This window comes from Lytechinus variegatus, chromosome 7 (genome assembly GCF_018143015.1).
Source record: "Lytechinus variegatus isolate NC3 chromosome 7, Lvar_3.0, whole genome shotgun sequence".
Lineage (NCBI taxonomy): Eukaryota > Metazoa > Echinodermata > Echinoidea > Temnopleuroida > Toxopneustidae > Lytechinus > Lytechinus variegatus.
Window position 1 is genome coordinate 45,423,718 of NC_054746.1, and position 20,683 is coordinate 45,444,400.

Consider the following 20,683-nt stretch of genomic DNA (forward strand, 5'->3'; position numbering starts at 1 on the left):
AATTACGTATTGCTGTAATCGGACATACATTTAATTGTTTTGTATTTAAAAAAAGAAAAAGACAAGACAAATTAATTCCTTGTGACTGACAAAGTAATGGTAAAGTATATGTATTCCACCTTCTGAAATTTCCATATTAATATAAAAGATAAATAAATAAGAGATGAAGGAATATGAGGGTGAATAAACAGAAAATATAAAAATTCAAACCAAATCAACGCATGTTCCCTGATCGATGTTCCGGAAATGGTTGATAAGGAAAGTTGAAACAGGAAGTCCAAAAAACCTGCTCTCGGTTGCTGTTATACAGGTAAAATTCGTATTCCGAACTTGAAACGTTTTTCCATTGTCAATATTTTCTTAAAAGTGGTTTAATCTGGTCAATTACTGAAAATGAAATGATAAATTATCAGTTCCGTCTTAGTTCTGATGATCAACGCCGAGTGATTTCACAACACTAAAATACAGTGTACAGTCCTATGTACTCATTTTCGTGTTGGAAATATGTTTGAAGTCACGTAGCGTCGATCTTTCTGGACCAAGAATGGACTGATATTTTATCTTTTTAAAGTAATTCATTGACCAGATTTCACCACTTTTCAGAAAATAGGGACTTTCTGAAACACTCATATTCTTTGGAATGTGAATTTTACCGGTATAATAACAGTTGAGTGGAGGTTGTTTGTCTACTGTTTCGACATTCCCGATCAACACTTTCCAATTTGAGAAGCTGCGTTGGCAATAACATCGTAATTAGGCCTGGGACGATTGTTATTTTCACCATTCGATTATTTCCTGAAAAAAAATAATCGAATGATTCGATTGTTCGTTGGGAATCACGTCTTTTAAGTCACAATAGGTGACCTAATTTATGGAGACCCCCCCCATGAAGAAATCTCCATCAAAGTCACATGTTTAGCATAAATGAAAGTAGGCCCTTTTCCCCCTTTTCCATGATTTTTATATCAAAAGAAACTACATGAAATGAGATTAAATCTTTCAGTATATTGTTCCAATGAAAATCTTTCCTAAATCAATGCTGTTACTCTGGTATCATGCATGCATCCCTCCAAGTGCCACACCCCTGCATATGAATGAATCAGCCCAGATCAGCTGAGTCCAAAGCCCAAAGACGTAAACGACTCATTCATGAAGTATTCTTTGAGATTGACCCCAGGTGGAGCATTTCCCTTGAAAAATTTCATCCCTTGCCCACACCATGTCTCCGCCCCCACTTGTGGCACTGCCCACGATGCTACACATGTATTTCAAAAAAAATATTTTGCAAAATATTTCATTTGAAATACCTTTCAAAATTACGATTTTTTTATCATTTGAACCTACATGTATAACTGGGTCTATTTTTGGAGACTAGTCGAGAAAGTACTGGTGAAGACGGTCATTTTCATTGTGTGAGGGGGATATAAAAAAGGTTGCATTGTTTTGAAACATGAAAGGAATTCTCCGGCTCCCACCCTATCTTTCTCTCTCTCTCTCTCTCACACAAACACACACACACACACAGATGGGGGAGGGGTCAATTCATTTCTGAAGTCATGACCTTTCCTGATAAGGGAACCACGTGCCTTCTTTGTTTCCCAAAGTTTCATTGGCTATCCGAAGGTCCAATCAGCTCAAGTGAGCTGGTTGTGTGTTTACTTACTGTTTTGTGCACGCAGACAATGACTTATTTTGTGTATCGACGGCAAGGTCGGGTGGGATTAAAATTTTCGGAGCGCTTTCATGCTGGTGTGTAACTGTGAATGTGATACAATCATTGATAATTTTTGAAAAATTACCTCGGTAACATAATTTTTAAACCTGTATGAAGTATTCAAAAACCGTTGTCATAGTTGTTTTCTTGTTTTTGTTATTATTACTTGCGTATTCGAGTTATCCCAATGTCATAATCAGGATCTACCGAACATTCGATTAGTGTAAATTTTTCTAATCGATTGGTGATTGGCGGCATGCCAATCGAACCATTCGATCAATTGATGTTTACTCCCAAGCCTAATCGTAATCGATCATGATCATAGCTACATGAAATAATCATGAAAAAAATATTCTGATCCTTGTAATTCTGTTTCTGTCCTGATTCTCTCATTATCAATATTTTTTTTTTTTTTTAATTTTCATTTAAAAAAAGAAAGTAGAAATGACTTATTTTTGTTTTAAAAATTAAAACAAAAGAAAGTTCAAAAATTTTCATAACTATTCTTTTTAGAAACAAAATTTATTATAAATATATGACAGATCATCTTGGAGATCACTTGTTTGTGGGTCGGCGATCTTTATTTTTTACATGTTGAATTTAATTTGGCATTGCCGAACCCCGAACCGAACCAAAGTTCGGAAAAAATTGCCGAACCCTGCCGAACCGAACCGAACCCGAACATGCCGCCTGACTTGCAGAACTAATTTAGGGTCAATGAACTTAGACCATGTTGGAGAAATCAACATCAAAATCTTAACCTGAGGTTAAGTTTTTGAAATGTCATCATAACTTAGAAAATATGTGTGGACCTAGTTCATGAAACTTGGACATAAGGTTAATCAAGTATCACTGAACATCTTGCATGAGTTTCACGTCACATGACCAAGGTCAAAGGTCATTTAGGGTCAATGAACTTTGGCCGAATGGGGGTATCTGTTGAATTCCCATCATAACTTTGAATGTTTATGGATCTGATTCATGGAACTTGTACATAAGAGTAATCAAGTATCACTGAACATCCTGTGCGAGTTTCAGGTGACATGATCAAGGTCAAAGGTCATTTAGTGTCAATGAACTTTGGCCGAATCGGGGGTTATCTGTTGAATTACCATCATAACTTTGAAAGTTTATGGATCTGATTCATAATAAAACTGAATTTTTTGTTGCAGCTTCTACTTATAACTTGCGCAATCTTCCAAATGTTCAACTTGATGTTGATGGTACACTCATTAGACCATCAGAAAAAATATGAAACCTTGGTGTCATATTTGATTCCCGCATGTCAATGTCGTACCATATCTCTCATATCTGTAGCACAGTCACTTTTTATTTAAGGAACATTTCTAGAATCAGAAGGTTTATTGACCAGTCTGCCTGTCACAATGCTGTTCGTTCATTGGTTCTGTCTCGTATTGATTATTGCAATGGGCTCCTTTCTACTATTCCCTCTAATCAATTAGTCCGTGTTCAACGACTACAAAATTGGGCAGCACGATTAATTTTACAGGTCTCCCGGGATCATCCTTCCCAACCACTCTTTAATTCTCTTCACTGGCTTCCTTTTAAACAGAGAATTACTTTCAAATTACTCTTGATTGTCTACAAAACACTAAATAAACAGGCTCCACAGTATTTAAGTAACTTCTTGAATCTGTATTCACCAACTAGAGCTCTTAGATCGGCCAGTGATCACCTTCGCCTCACATATTCATTAACTCGTACATTAGCTGGTGACAGAACTTTTACGGTGTCGGCTTCAAAATCCTGGAACAACCTGCCACTAATAATTAGACAGTCTCCATCATTAGCAATCTTCAAAAAGTCATTAAAAACTCATCTTTTTCATACTTTGTAGTTTTTAAAATATTACATCTTATTCATTGTAAGCACTTTGGGCCCAATGGGAAAAGCGCAGTACAAATGATAAGTAATAATAATAATAATAATTCATGAAACTTGGACATAAGAGTAACCAAGTATCACTGAACATTTTGTGTGAGTTTCAGGTCACATGACCTTTCAAAGTTTATAGATGTAGTGTAGAAAATATGGATATAGAGGTAATCAAGTATCACTGACATGTTTTAGGTCACATGATCAAGGTCGAATGTCAACGTAGTATTGCATCAAATATATGAATGGTGTTTTTTGTGAATAATTATGTTATAGTAGTTTTCAAAGTCAGCACTGCTGCTATATTGAATCGCGTGATCAACTGATGTAGGGGAGACTGCCTGAGGCATTCCACTTGAATAGTTTTCATTTCTCACATGACATAAGGTGGTTTCAGACCGCCTCGAAGTTCGCCAGTTCCAGGTATTCTCTGATCGGGAAATTTACCCCGATCAGAAAATACCAGGTATTTTGGTAATGTGAAAGCAAACTACGCGTAATCTCCCCGAAAGAAAATACCCACTAAATAGTGGGTACTTGGCGAAATTACGAGAACTTTCGTGGGGATTTTTCCAAGGTCGCAGGTATTTTGGCGATGTGAAAGCAAATTACGGGAACTTTTATCCCAGCGTGTCGTTGGGCGCGGCGGCGTGGGTGGCTGCTGGGCTAGAGATTTTGAATCTCCCGCCTTGCCTGCTTATCAGACCACACTGCGCATGCTCGTAACTTCGGGAACTTATCCCGAAGGATGTGTTTCGGGGCGGTGTGAATGCAGGAATAATTAACGGGTATTTTTTAGCCTTAAAAAGTTCTCGTAATTTAACGGGGATTCTTGTGATCGAGGCGGTTTGAAACCGCCTAAAGTGAATTTTTATAAAAATAAAATTAAAGATATTGTCAAAGATTCAAGAGGAACACATCTGTTTCAAAGAGTGAACAATTGGCTGCATAGCACACTATGTTACAAGATTTTGTGATTGTTAAATTGGGATACAACAAACAGCAGTGCTAAGCAAGAGGTGGTAGAAAATAGAAATTATCTGTAGCAAATGCAGATTGAGTGGAAATGACTTAAAAAAAAGGATATGTTACATCTACAAAACACAAAATATCAATATCAAATATTTATATTTTCATGGCTCAGGCACCTAACGTCGAATTCATCATGCGCTAGCAAATAATTTTACATAAAAATGCAAGGGGATTATGTAGTTTTATCTTCTGTATTACTGATCTATCAAATAATAAAATAGATAAAAGTTATAGTTACATGTATATAGCATATAACATTAACTTTCAATATGATTCAACAGCCTTGGACACTCTTGCCATCGTTTGTGTACTAATTGACCTAATGTATACATACCCCATTGGGAATCTGTTTCACCTTGATGGCTTCTTACTGTGATTATTCAGTTGGAACAGCCCATCATCTGTCATGGGCTGCCAGGATTTCTGCTGATGTTGTTTGTACCATGTAACAATGTCAATATTGTTGAAAATACCATCTCATGCTCAATCTATTTGCAGATTCAAAATACAGATATATATACAACTTGCAGGAATATGGGAATAAAAAAGATCAGTTTATTTGTTGCTGTATTTTTGCTTTGTCCTGCTGTAGCCCAGTTTGGATGTTTTCCTGGTGCAGCTAGTAACATAATATATTTAATGTCGCCCCACTACCGGCACCACTATTTTTTCTCATGAAATAAACATGAAGAGAAAAAAAATGGAAAATTAGTATTACAAATTAGTATTACATGATATAGGCCTATTCTATTTACATAAATTTTTGTGTCCTTTTGTCATGTAAGAATTAGGGCTGTCAGTTTATTATTTCATTTTGCACAGCTGGAGTGAATATGCTATGATTCCTAATTCTAAGATTCTTTTCATTACATTAAAGTGTGAAAATTTTTGAAATGTCATTACAGCCATTGAAATATATATGATGGAAAAGCATAGAATATTTGCTATTAGGAAAAGAGTACAATTCATTTATGGCCATGTGTTTTGAGTTGGGCCAGTTTTGTGTGACATGTTTGTGACATGGAAATTGCATCCTTTTTCATTTGAACCTCTGTAACTGTGATATTCTTTACCCATACATACATTTTCTGATAGGAAATTAACTGAGGATTCCAAAAATGCACTTTAAAAAATGGCATAGAGTGTGTGCTTTAGAAGTTATGGAACAATACCAAATAATCTTGGCCAAAATACCAAACTTTGTCCCAAGGATAAAGTATTTTTGAAGTACCCAATAACTTGAAAAGTGCATTTTTTAAATTCCTCTCATTCAGTACTTTTTATAATAAACAGTATAGGGTCTAAGGTAATTATAATTATTTTGCGCAAGCATCATTAGACATAGTTTGCACGGTAGAGTATTTTTAGATATGATCTGAGAATGTATCATTTTGTACCAATATGCATTTAAAAACACTGAAAACCATACAAATTAAAGCCAACTATCAACACATTAATTCATAAAAGATAAATTTTTAAAACATAACAAATGCATCATCTCATTCATCTGGCACCAAACTAGTACCATATTTAACATGACCCATCTGAATCTAGCTGTGATCAAAATGATTGTGTCAGGACATCGATGTACATGTAATCAACCAAAACAACAATAATTTTGTGTTATCATCTATCAAGTAGACTAACATAAATGGTTATTAAGGGTGTGATCTCCATGCTGTGCAGAGTGAATAGTCCAGGTTAGATGAAAGTCATAAAGGCAATTATGTCTTCATGACCCTATTTTTCGTGAACGTAAAAGTAATCTTTCCTGCGAAGATCTATTTCGTAAGTTTGTTTGAGGTAATACATGTAGCCCCTTCCATGTTTTTTATAGCAAGCCACCTCTTGAATCTCTGTGGTAGTTCAAATGCTGTATTGTAATTCCATAAAGAATAGTTACACCAACATATATCTTGGTAATTTCAAAGCTAAGACAAGAAAAGATGGATCTGTTGGGGACTTCTATGTTATGAGCATCTCATTGCTGAATGAAGTCTCTAAATACTAACCCTACAATTTGAAGCACAATTGTTTCATCAGATTTAATATTAATGTGTAAATGAAAGTATTTTCATCAAATTCACAAAGACCTGTTAAAGATCGCTTTGTCCTTTCTCCTTTTATATAGTGATTAATGAATCCTTTCTGAATACTTCATATAAAACATCTTCTTGTAAATTACATGTAAGTTACCATAACTGAAGTGTTTACATGTAATACCTGTTACTTATTAGGAAAGGACACTTTGCTTGCGCGATCATACAGCCAGGTATAAGATTGATTAGTAAAAATCAATTGATAATAAAGCTTAATTACTCTTATTAAATTATTAGTTAGTTACAATTAATCTAAACTACCTATCATTATTATGAATTATCAAGAAAAGGCAACAATAACATGATAGATGATGGATGTAGTCCATCAGTGTGCTGCATCTTGTATATCAGCAGAGAAAATTAAAGTAATATACCCAAAATTGTTGCGCAGCTGTCACAACTCCATTTACCTGCCCAATTCAAAACGCATGGCCTTATACTCATAAAGTCTTTACATGGTTTGATTTTGTTGTCCAACACTAAATTGTCTTTCAAAATTTGATACTGATAGAGCTTTGCCATTAAATAGTGTACACGTTACAAGTGCATTACCAGTCTAAGCTACGACACTGCTGTATCTATCATAATTTAATCCAAAGTATTATGATGTAAACGAATGTGGAATAGGATTATAGTGTCCTTAAATTGAACATGCATCATCTGCCGATATCTTGATGCATGTCTTGATCAGTGAGCCATGACTACATGTCATCTCTGATGACTTTTTTAGCCCCGGAACCAGCAGGCTGGAAACTCAAATGAAGTGTTCATACTGTTCTGTTTGAGAATCATCTCTGAGGGAGTTTATTAGCCCAGAACCAGCAGGCTGGAAATTCAAATGAAGTGTTCATACTTTTCTGTTTAAGAATCAGCTCTGATGAAGTTTCTGAGCCCCGTAACCAGCAGGCTGGAAACTCAAGTGAAGTGTTCATACTTTTCTGTTTAAGAATCGTCTCTGATGGAGTTTCTTAGCCCAGGAACCAGCAGGCTGGAAACTCAAATGAAGTGTTCATACTATTCTGATTAAGAATCGTCTTTGAGGGAGTTTCGTAGCCCAGGAACCAGCAGGCTGGAAACTCAAATGAAGTGTTCATACTGTGCTGTTTAAGAATCGTCTCTGATGGAGTTTCTGAGCCCCGTAACCAGCAGGCTGGAAACTCAAGTGAAGTGTTCATACTTTTCTGTTTAAGAATGGTCTCTGAGGGAGTTTCTTAGCCCAGGAACCAGCAGGCTGGAAACTCACATGAAGTGTTCATACTATTCTGATTAAGAATCGTCTTTGAGGGAGTTTCTTAGCCCAGGAACCAGCAGTCTGGAAACTCAAATGAAGTGTTCCTACTATTCTGTTCAAGATTTGTCTGTGAGGGAGTTTAGCCCTGGAACTAGCAGACTAGAAACTCAGATGACATGTTCACACTATTTATGAATCATACAAGAAAACATAACATTGAACAAGGAAAAGTTTTAGGGTAAGTCCAAGAAATGGTCACCCCAGAAGGCAAAATTTCATCTTTAATTTAAGAAGTTATCTTTGGTGGGGTAAGAAAGCCCAAGTGTTGAATTTTCAAATTTCATTAAGAAAAAGTTGATAATATGTATATTTATGCTAATTTGGGGCATCTAATTTGCATAATTGTTAAAATGGGCGTTACATATGGGACAATTATAAAAACTCATAGAAAATAAAAACAAAACTTCTGAGATTTAGTCATAGGTGGGACATGGACCCCCTAACATCTTATTACTTTTGAGGGAAAAAAAGTGGTATCATCTAATTAATTATGCAAATTAGGTCTTGTCCAAGGATGGAATGTCCCATACGTAACATTTTGAGGATGTTTTTTTAAGTTATTTCTCATAATACAATACTTGAATTGTTGCATCTCTGGGAAGTTCTAATTTATTAAGTATGAAAATGTTATACCACAAAAAGTTTCAAAAATAGATTTTTCTTTTTAATTAAGAGTTAATTAAAAAATTGTTACGTATGGGACAACATGTTACGTATGGGACATTTACACACAATGTCAATTGGGAGATTTGTGTACAAAGTGAATGGAGAAAAACAATTCTCAAGAGTGCTCTAAAAAGTGATTATTTACCTTTTCTTTGGTTTTTAAAGACTAATTTGTTATGAATACTGATTAATGAAAACTATTGAAGCAAAAAAATTGAAAAAAATAAAAAACAATAGAAATACATAAGAAATTCATGAAACCATGAAAAGCAAGAAAAAAAAATGTTGAAATGACCAATTTCCTTTTCAGTCATTTCAAATATGTCTCAATAGAACATTGTAAAAGAATGACACTCTTTTGTTATTTCTATATTTTAAATTATTTCAATTATTTGAATTATAGGGAAAATTGTGTACGTTCTCTATGGGGACAAAATGTCCCATACGTAACTGTCCCATACGTAACATGTCATTAATTTGTTTAATTAGAGTCTGTAATTAGAAGTATTTGGCATATGACATGAAACTTGCCTTAGATATACTATAGTATTGTGACTTCTATCACACTAAGTTACAAGTTGTCAAATGAAATACTTTCAGAGAATTCTCAACTTGAAAAAAATGTTTGAAAAATTGTCTTTTTTCTGTGTCCCATACGTAATGGCACATCTTTTCTCTCTAAAAGGTCAAGGTCGAGGTCATATGTCACCATTTTTTGCATGATTATTCTTCTCCTAGATGTCTAACATCATGAGGGTATTCAATCTAATCAAAGTCATTTAACACTATTTTTCAGGTCATTAAAGCCTCTGAAATGTCCCATACGTAACGCGCGCGAATTCTTGGACTTGCCCTTTATTATTTCACAACATCCTACATCTAAAGGGCTGAGAATCATTCAGAAAAAAGTTGATTTTTAGGGACATTCGGATATTAGTGAAAAAAGATTTTGTATTGACTATTAAACTGCCTTGATCGCCTATACAAATATGCAATATCATTAGTATTTATAGAATTATTTCCCAGCACCTCAATGCATCTTTTATTTTAAGTTTATTAGAGCCATGAATGCGAACTACTGCCACTTGCTATATTGGGATTCCAGCTCACAGGTTGTTTGATTTGTTGACAAACTGATTTTGAACTATTTTACATACATGTGTAATAAGTGTAACTGCTACCCTAAAACATTGAACATTATTGAATCGGCTACCTGCTTTTCAATGGAAAAGTGCAATTATCGGCTGATTTTTTGTTTGGTTTTTTGAGTTGACCTCGAAAATGCTCCAAGTTTAATAATGAGAGGGTTTCCTGAATTCGCTTTGAACATCCAATTGAACATGAAAAAAATGAAAATAAACAAAAAATAAATGCACAACAGAGAATCTTTTATGGATTTTGGAAGGCCAGTTGTGCCCTCTTTATTCAGTAAAAAAATTAGTGATCTACAATTCCATTGACAATGTAATATTTTAATAAATATGCACTGTGATGTATGGGACCAGACAAAAGCTAATTTGTTGGAAAAAAAAGTTTGTCTTTAAAACTGTGAATTGGAATAAGCTGGAAATCTCTCATTATCATGTTTTCATCTTCTATCTTATCAAGTTTCATTAGCCATGAATGAAATGATAGAACTTATTGTTATTATGTAATAGCTACAAATATTAACATCCTTGCTGTGACATACGGGACATTTCTCAATGTGTAAAACAAATGGGGAAAGTGAAATTTCATCAAAATTTATATTTAAAGCAAAGTAAGTTAAGTTTTACATGGATAATCATGATACATTTCTTTAATAGCATACACTGAAACAAACCATAGCAAACACTTATAGTTATAACCTTATTAATATTATAAAAGATGTCTTGCAAATAATTCCATGTGTTAAACAAATGGGGAAGGTGAAATTTCATCAAAATTTATAATCAAATGGATGTAAACCATAGTAAGTCTTAAATTGATTATTATGATTGATATCTTTTTCTATTATAGTATATGATTAAACAAAACATAAAAAACTGTATTACCTTATAATTATGAAAGATTTTATTGATATCATATGTTAACAAGCATGCTAATATATGCACCCTTGTTATTACAAATCATCTCTTTATTATCAGCCTTTTACCAATATTCAACCCCTGATATTACATAATTTATCTCAATTTACTTTATCTTTGCTCCAAGTTGAAAAATAACCCTAATTCGAATATTACATAGAAAACCTATGTATAAAGTAGGGTGTGTCCCGTACATCACACATCTGTCCCGTACATCACAAAGCTTAATTAGCTGATGTATTTAAACTTGAAATTAATTCAGTAAATTCACTTTAATTTTTGGATGTATAGCAATATGAATTAGAACTCTCCAAAGTGTGAAGGAAATTGTTCAACTTTTCCTTTTCCTCAAATGTGTGATCAACTTAGCACTACAAGTCCCCACAGAAACATTTTCAAATATGTAATTTGCATTATCTGCAGATAAAAAAATGTTATGTCCCATACGTCACGCGAATTAATGATTTCTTGGAATCGTGACCTTGGCATTCATTAACTTAATGTTTTAAGAAGAAAAAAATGTAGGGTAAAAAACTAAGAGTGTAAGCTTTAAAATGACATGCAATATGTTAGATTTAGGTAAAGATTTAATTTTGGCTTCAGAGGGGACAATAGCTTGGACCTGCCCTTACACACTTACTCAGTACATATTGTAATGATCAAGTGGCAAAACAGGCACTTTTCCTCTCGAAACCATTTTGTTTCTCAGTGGATAAAGAATTCTAGGCTATTTTGTAATCTGTATTAATACTTTGTATTAATAATTGTTATTTCAAAACATAATTTTAAGGCTTGCTATTATAACACCTAGTCAATGAAAGACAACTCAAATAGTCAGTTTTCTCCCCCTTGAACTCCACCTAAGTTAAAGAGTCTAGAAAACCCTTATTGCACCACTTACCATTGGTTCAATATTTCTAACTGAATTCTGGCAGACACAATGGGGGGGGGGGGGGGAGGGCAGTCAAATATTTTGCTGTACACATGTGTAACAAAAATAAAAACATGTTTAAAAGTTTTTTTCAGTTTTGGACACAGTCCGCACTTGCACTCATTAAGGGTATCAAAAAAACACCGAATGAAAATAAAGGTGGTTTGAAAGACTGGTCAATGTCTTGATATTACTGTGTACATTGCTTGTGTACGTGTTTGTATTCAGCGTATTCTTTGCGGTCTAACTGTATATGATAGACATGATAGAGCTTAACATTAATTAAGATGAATTTTATTTCTTTGAAAAGCTTACATATCATATATTCTTTTCTGGGAATGAGGATTTCAGAATCTGATGCAAAACGCGCTGCTCCCAAGTTGAACACGTCATACTTAATGACATTTGAGCGCAGTGCGGCTGATCAATGGAAATTATGCATGACAAGCACAAAAGTTAACCTAAAAGTGATAGAGGTTTTTTTCAAGTAAGGGCATGATTTTAAATGGAATGGAAAGGAAATGTTCCATTTTATCTAGAATGAGGATATTGTTCCCCCTTTCAATTTTTAAAGGGAGAGGAAAGTGTAAAGAGATGTCGAAAATTTTACATTATGTCATGTAATGTGAAAATGCGTTCAGCTACATATTCTCTGAAAAGGAGTGCTAAGGAATTTATATGTTTTGAAAATGACCAACATTTCTTGAAAATTGCCAACCTTTCTTGAAAATTGCTGAAAATTCCTCAAATTCCCATAAAATTCCTGTTTATTCCTATGGAAAGTTTCCACTGAAAATTCCCAGGAATTTGGGAGCCCTAGTTCCCTGTAAGACTAAGTATTTATTTGTGGATGGGCTAGTGTTAGCCCTGACAAAAGATAAACCTCTTATGTGAATATGATCCCATGTGTTACATTTTTCTGTTTTTATTGAAACCAACTAAACATTAGGATGCAATTCGTCTTATAAAGTGTAGGCTATTGATTTACTTAATTCAAAACTTTATTAGTAAAGAAATAAGAGCTCTTTGCAGCCCTGACACTTGATTATCTATAAGTATACTGGGGTACTTGCGTATTGGTTGCCTTATATCCAATTTAAAGGAGAATGAAACCATTGGAACAAGATAGCTTGTGTGAAAACAGAAAAATCAAAGAAACAGATCAACAAAAGTTTGAGAAAAATCGGACAAATAATGAGAAAGTTATGAGCATTTGAATATTGCGATCACTATTGCTATGGAGATAGCAAATTGGCAATGCGACAAAGATGTATGATGTCACTGATGAACAACTCTCCCCATTACTTTAGTATATATTTCACTTGAATTGCCTCTTTTATCACATCTATCCATAGATCATGTGTTCTTTCTACATGAGGGCATGTAATACATATTTTTTAAGAATACATAATGGATAAAGAGTTTGTATCATCATAAGAAAAAGCAAAAAGGGACATTTTGAGGGTATTTTATAGTCCACAAAAGGGAAAGTTGTTCATCAGTGACATCACACATCCTTGTCGCATTGCCAATGGGAGGATCTCCATAGCATTAGTGATTGCAATATTCAAATGCTCATAACTTTCTCATTATTTGTCCGATTTTTCTCAAACTTTCTTTATTCTTATTCTTTGATTTTTCTGTTTCTACACAAGCCTATTTGTTCCAAAGGTTTCATTCCCCTTTAAAGAATGAAGAGGAAAGATTCATCTGATTGATTGCCTTTAAGAGCTTTTATTAGTTTTCCGTCTGCCTTTTCTCCAATTTCAGACACTGGATACGACCCAATTCTATTTCTGACTTACGTTTGTTTCCAATGGTATTCTTTCCTTCTCTATCTCCTGTCATTCATTCCCTCTCTTTCTCATTTTGTTCCTCTCTCTTATAAATTCCTCCATCTTTCTATCTCTGTTCTCCCATCTTTCCTTCAATTATCTATCTCTCTCTCTGTCTGTCTGTCTGTCTGTCTGTCTGTCTGTCTATCTATCTATCTATCTATCTATCGATCGATCTATCTATATATCTAATCTTACTCACATTCCTCTCTCCCCCTTTCTCTCTCCATCCTCTTTGTAGTTTGTACTTCTCTCCCTGGCTTTCTTATTTATCTTGTTACTGAAGCATTCCCAGTGCTCATTTTCATTGATTATCTCCCAGATTGGATGTACTTCTCTTTTCCCTAAACTTCGAGCATGTCCATCACTACCTAACAACATGTAATGTCTTGGTCACATCTTTACAATACCATTTTTGTACTCATTGTTGTGCTTCAAGTATGTAGGTTATCTCAGAAATGTGCAGCAATATTTAGGGATGCTAGTTTTCAGGCAAAGCCTGAATTCAGGCTCTGGCAATTTATTTTCAGGCCATAGTTTTAGCATTTTTTGTGTACAAAATATTGCATTCTACATGATTTTCAGGCCCTCTGATTCAATACCAACGGGCATCCCTAAATATTTTAGGGTAGCAGAAGCACTGTTGCATCTTCTTTATAATTGACTCGCGTACATAACAAACAATGCGCGAACGTGAATTGCAATGTATAATGAGTGGCAATATTGCTTTCAGGGCTGTGAGCACACTGTAAGCACTGTGCGAGCAATATTGCAACAATGCCTACATGCAATCATTCAAATGAGAATGAGCACAGGCAAAGTCATTCATGCACGAGGCGGAGCGCTGCGAGCTATATAAAGATGTAATTGTAAACTATCACAGACCTTTGCACATTGGTTCATAGTAAGACAGTCTTTATTGGGTATTCCTGTGTATGTCTTTGGGTTTTGATTAGGCTATGGTGTGACTGTAACGTCACATCATTCAGATTCACTGGCTTTTCTTCTTGATAAGCACTGCTTTCAAGAAAAGGTTATGGGAAAATATAGAACTAATAAGCCAGTTCGTAGTTCCTTTCTGTGCATGATCAAATGATTCTACGCATGATCAGAGGTAGGTCATTTGTACTGAAGTGACATGGTGATTTAAAATCTAATGAGATAAGCACCAACTTTGATGTCTTGATTATTCATGTATTCTTTTGAATTGCAGTTTTCATTTACATCCACAAAAAACAATGATGCGTCCACGAGCGACCGGTATTTCACAGTTTGCCAAGTACATTGTGCAACATGCTATGATATGCATTCAAAGTAGGAATGCAACAAAGTTCATTGGTGTGCTATTCTAGTCAGCTGGTTTATTCAATTTCTTCATCCTGCTATGTAAGGCAAGCTTACATAATATCTTGCTTTGAAATCTGCTTATCATAATGAAAGAAATGAAAGGTCATTTGACCAAAATTGTCCGTGAAGTAACTACGAACTGGTCTATTCTTGTGAGCTGTCATCCTATCACCCATAGATAAGAAGATATTGGGAGATACAAGCCTTATAAAATGCACATGAAATTTTGAAATTATAAAATGTACACCATTGTTGGTGACCTCGTGAGGGCTAACAGAGTCAATTACACATTCTTATATTTTTTTATATCTGGCAGATAGTTTTAAGTGCTTTAGGTTATTTTAGGTAATGGGCAATTGTTATCAGTGCTGGCTACAATAAAAATGCATTGATTCCTTTATTGCTTGCTATGTCAGGCTTCAACATCGCAGCAACTAAACCTTGGGCCGTGTTCAAAATAATTTTTCATTTGAGCCATAACCTGGAGTATAAAATGCAATTTTAAGGAGAAATTCACCCTGATAAAAATTTTATTGTAAACATGGCAGGAAAATAGTTTAAAAATATTAGTGAAGTTGGAGGAAAATCCATGAGAGATTGAAAAAGTTGTAAGAAGGTAAATATTTTTATTTGTGAAGTCTTTGCGAGCAGCTTTCCATGGATCGACAATTAAAAAAAATTAAAGAAATGTAATTTTCTAAAAAAAATATTTTTTTTCATTGTACCTTCAGAATATCAACAGACAAATCATCCCCTACAGAAATTTAAGCGTGCCGCTTGCTAGTAACTAGCATGCGACTAGCAGGGCACTCGCTTAATAAGCGAGTGCATGCTAGCGAACAGTCCCTGCTCGCTAAAAGATCGCTTAACTATTACTCTGCACGCATATTACACGCTTATTAAGCTAGCCGCATGCTAGTTACTAGCATGCCGCAAGCTGGCGCAAGCTAGTCGCACGCTTGCCGCAAGCTTGAAAATTTGTGTGGGGGATGTCACACCTGATCCTGAAAGAAAAGATATGATCATGAACCATTAAAAAATTGAGATTTGTGCATTTTATATTCCATGATATATGGGGGGGGGGGGGCAGCTGCCCGTATATGATGTCACTAATCAAAAACTTTATATTTTACTTACTGTCTTAGTCTTTGGATTTTCCTCAAACCTTTTAAATTGAATTCAACTGAATTGAATAAAATATTTTTAAAATCATTTTTCAGTTATTTTTACAACAAATTTTTTGTCATTGTAAACCTTCCCTTTAAAGATAATGAAAAGGAATGCACTACCTCACACAATGATATTGTGCACCGTCAATGATTAATGGCAGAGGGATATGAACTTAAACAACAAATTTACAGTGTTTGGTACATAAGGGGGGTTTAGTCTAGCTGTGTATGGGTGAGTGCTCGCTCATGTTTGTCTTTAATAGTACACATAAGATATAAGATCTTTCACAATTTGTTTTTTCTTCATCCAGGCAAATGATATTTTACGAACTTCTGGATATTGTCTCATAGTCCTGCATACAAAGACCCATAAGAATATAGTGTCAAAATATGCATGGAGGAAAACTCTCCCAGGACATACTGTATGAAAAATAAATATCCAAACACATTAATTATTTTTTGGTGGATGAATTAAAATAACACAATTGTTTGGTTGTCATAAAGAAGAACGTAGTAATAATAAAAACTGACAAATTTTCCCAAACATTATCAATTAACCAACAAACTAACTAATCAATTCAATCAATCACTTTCATACCTACAAAACCTTTACCTTTAAAAGCATGTGTTATCTCAATATTTGTTTCTGCTCTCTGAGAATTTTCATGAAAATGGGGGACAACTTTATGCGATAGTTGTAGCTAGGTGATAATAAATGTATCCTGTCTTTTCCCCTTCTCTCATATCCAATTTAAAGTTTTCATTAAAAATAGTGTTTAGAATTGTGTGAACAAATCTTAAAAGTATTTCATTTGCACTGATCATAAACAGTGAATTTCCCCCTTTAATATATGATCCTGTGATGAATGCTTCATCTATCCCTTTTAATGATGCACTCTCTGCTTGCCTGATAAACATCAACTGCCAAGTCTGCCAACGGTAATTTGGTCACAATTTTCATTAGTCTAATAGGTCTGCTGTGCAGCCAGGCTATCTGGTCAGAATTTGCCTCATTTAACATAGATAGAGGTTCTTGCTTGCAGTCAGACCTTATATTAGTGAAGAAGTACATGTAGTATTAGTATTCAGACTGTTCAGTTCAACATGGCCTGAATTATCATTTTTCATTTTCTTATGATATTTTTAAATTAATTTTTATCTGTTGAAATAAGAAATGAAAGATAAAATAGGCTTTTGAAGGATCTGAGCAAATAATGGTCATGAGGTATTTCATCAGGTATATTTTTTATTCCATGAAAAAAAATGTATTTCTCTTTTACTGGGAAATTGGTTACACTTTGTAAACTACATAATTTTGTTTTAGTGATTTTTGCATCTTTTCTTTAGCTTTGTCCTCTTATTCCATTTTTTTATCTTTCTATTTTCTTTACCTGCTCTATTTTTTGTACTATCCTTCCTCTGTTTGTTAACCCTTCATCTCCCTTTTCCTTTGTTCTATTTATCTTTGTTTCTTACTTTATTTCTGTCTCTGCCTTTCTCTCTTCTGCCTATGTTCCTCTTTGTGTTTCTTTGTCATTGGCTCTCCCTCTGTCTCTCTCTATAACAGGGATTCATGGGATGATCATAGAGGAGGTCATCGACAAGGAAGAGGTGAGTTCCATATTTCTTTCTTTTTATTCATGCCATGTCTTTTTTTTCAACAAGAAGCATTGCCATTTCATGTTTTTTGGTTTATAGGACCCCATTTCATTAAAAGTTGCTATGAATGCAACTCTTGCTTGAATATCACCTTTCATTGAAAGAGTCAATCAAAAAGCAGAATTTCTTTGTCGTCTTGGTAGTTGACATTCCAGCAAGACTTGATATTAAAGCAACTTCATATGAAATTAGGCCCAAGGACTCTGTCCTTACTGGGTTTTAAATGAATGAACAGTGGTAAATGATTTGTCCTTAATATTCATTTGAATTACAGTATGTTACCCTTGGTGATCAATTTATAATCTTTGCAAAGGCTTTGCAACTCAAATTTAAATGCATCATGTTACAGCTTGGCTGCCATGATGTATGATTTTTATCATATAAACCATTTATCTGTCTACAAGAAAGCAGTAATTTTTAATAGCAATTTTATGCACTTAAAGTTTTTCTACTTAAAAAGAATGTTCTAAACTTTTTTCCTTTTTGGTTTACGTTAGGTTATTATAGAGGTGGCCCGCCGAGAGGATATAGGGGTCGTGGCAGGGGTCATGGCAGGGGCAGAGGTCGTGACTTCAATAACCCCAATGACAAAAGATTACAGGATTCGCAACCACAGGGATCACAGTCATCACAGACATCACAGGCTCAATGTAAAGAAGAGAAGAGGGTAGATCCGCTGTCTGGGCCAATAGGACAGTGGCAAGCCCCAGCTGTGGTGGATAACTGGGAAATGGAAATTTCTCCCAAAAGTAAAACAGAGAGCTGGCTGGCATCAACAGATTCGGACAAGCCAAGTGAGGCCTTAGGTGTAGCCATAGGACAGTGGGAGCCTCCTACTCCTACAAGCTCTGATCAGGATGAGCTCCCTGTAGAAAATAAAGATATTCAGCCAGTTTTGACAGAGACCAGGCCACGGAAGATGGCTGATGGAGGTGTAGACCAGTGGCCTGCTTCAACAGGTCAGGTGTGGAATGGCACAAGTTCTAATACTGATAAACCATCTTCTAGGAAAGAGAATGAACTGAGGTTGAGCCATCTACCAGAGCCCTCTGGGTTCTCAAGCCCAACTTCACCAGGTAGTCTGTCAACGACAAGTCTTCCTACACCAACGCACATAGACTGGGCAACATGTGGAGCAGATAGCGGTGAAGCTGATTATGGCATGTGGAAGCCTCCTGAAGAAGAGTCAGCCTTTTCATATAATTATCACCCATCAGAAGCAGATTCATGTCAGCAAAGCAAACCTTGTAAAGCTGACTCTTCCATTCCACCAACAGCAGGATCAGGCTCTGAGGCAGACGGACAAACAAAGCAATCAGACAATGGACCCCAATTTGACTGTGAACCCTCGAATACAAGTGAAAGTGAGCTCATAGCTAAAAGCAGTTTAAATGATCTTTCTAACATTCAGGTGAGCAACCCTGTGGCACCTTCACAGGATGCGACTCAAGATGAGTGTGAGGATACAGAGGCTGATCAGGCAGCAGAAAGTGGGTCTGGAGACGTGGAAGGTACATCAGAAAGAACTCTTGCTCTATCTGAGACTGAGACTCCGACCAAGGATGCTCCAGAAAGTGAATCAGCAGAAGGTGATGAATCTGATCAATGGACAGCCGAGAGTGCTGTAGCGGATTCCCATGATGCACCTGAAGCTGAAACTGCAGAGGGTAACAAGTCTTCACCTACAACTGACTCTGGCACAAAGGAGGAATAAGCAATGACTCACTGATGAGTCTGTAGTGTGCATGTGAAATTGTGAATGAAAAGGAAATTGTGTACTCCACATGTTTTTGGTCTTCCAGAAAGAATGAAATGGAAACTTTGATGTGTTAAAGCATGACTTTTTTACCGGGATGTTGCATATGATTGAAACATAGGCACCTGCATGGTTTGCATGAATGCTTTTAAAACAAAACTAACATAACTCCCTTAGCAAGTAAGCTACATGTAAAAACTTTTTAGCCTGGAAAGCAATGTGTGTAAATAGATGTGTGTCCTGGCATAGCATCAAGATAAAGCATTGTAGCAATGAAGATATAGAATGCAGGGAGTTATGTTGCCATAGCAGCTAGAACAAAATGAGTATCTGGAGTGCTGAAGGGATTTATCATCTTATTGTGACAAAGATTGTCCACCATTTCAATGGAGAGCTAACAAACTTTGAGTACATATATGCATTTTTTTGAATTTATGTTGGTATAATTTCATGCTACTTCGTTCCTGAATGAAGTTTGGCAGAGACCTCGTAATCACTTTTCCTGTTGGTCTATTAGTCCATTCGAAAAACTTTTAAGTTTTTGTTCAAATAGCTCTCTTTTCTTTATTTTTGCATCAATTATGTTCATACTTGGTACATATCATCCTTGTGACCCTATGAGAATGATTGGTTCAAAGGTCATCTGGGGGTCCAAAGATCAAATGATAGGTCATGTTCATCCTTTTTTATGCCCCTGCAGACGAAGTCTGGAGGGGGCATTAAGCCCCTGTCCATTCGTCCCCCCCACTTGGTTTCCGCGTAATAACTTGAAAAATATTTGATGGATTTTAAAATTGTTGGTGTGTAGGTAGATGACACCAAAATACAGGTTAAATTCAAATTCAAAGCCCGCAGGTCAAAGGCCACAGCTCATTAGATATGCGAGTGTTGTAGCTCAATAAATATGTGAGTTGGTTTCCACATGATAACTTATGAAATATTCAACAGATTAAAAAAAAAAATTGGGTGTGTAGGTAGATGACACCAAAATACAGGCTAAGTTTGATTTCGGAGTACACAGGTCAAAGGTCACAGCTCATTAAATATGCAAGTTGGTTTCTGCATGATAATTTATGAAATTTTCAACAGTTTAAAAAAAAAATGGGTGTGTAGGTCGATGACAACAAAATTCAGGCCAAGTTCTAATTTGGAGTCCGCAGGTCAAAGGCCACAGCTCATTAGATATGCGAGTGTCGTAGCTCAATAAATATGCGAGTTGGTT

General features: G+C 35.3%; 1 protein-coding gene across 2 annotated transcripts in view; it reads left to right on the plus strand.

Moving 5' to 3' along the window:
* LOC121419443 (midasin-like) overlaps positions 1-20,438 on the plus strand; it is a 142,468-nt gene extending 122,030 nt beyond the window's left edge. For both annotated transcript variants that reach the window (XM_041613920.1, XM_041613921.1), the window contains 2 exons: positions 17,614-17,657; positions 18,203-20,438. In XM_041613920.1, coding sequence (XP_041469854.1) covers positions 17,614-17,657; positions 18,203-19,419 — 1,261 coding nt within the window. In that variant the 3' untranslated portion in view covers positions 19,420-20,438. The remainder of the gene's footprint in view (positions 1-17,613; positions 17,658-18,202) is intronic.
* Positions 20,439-20,683: the final 245 nt, after the last annotated feature.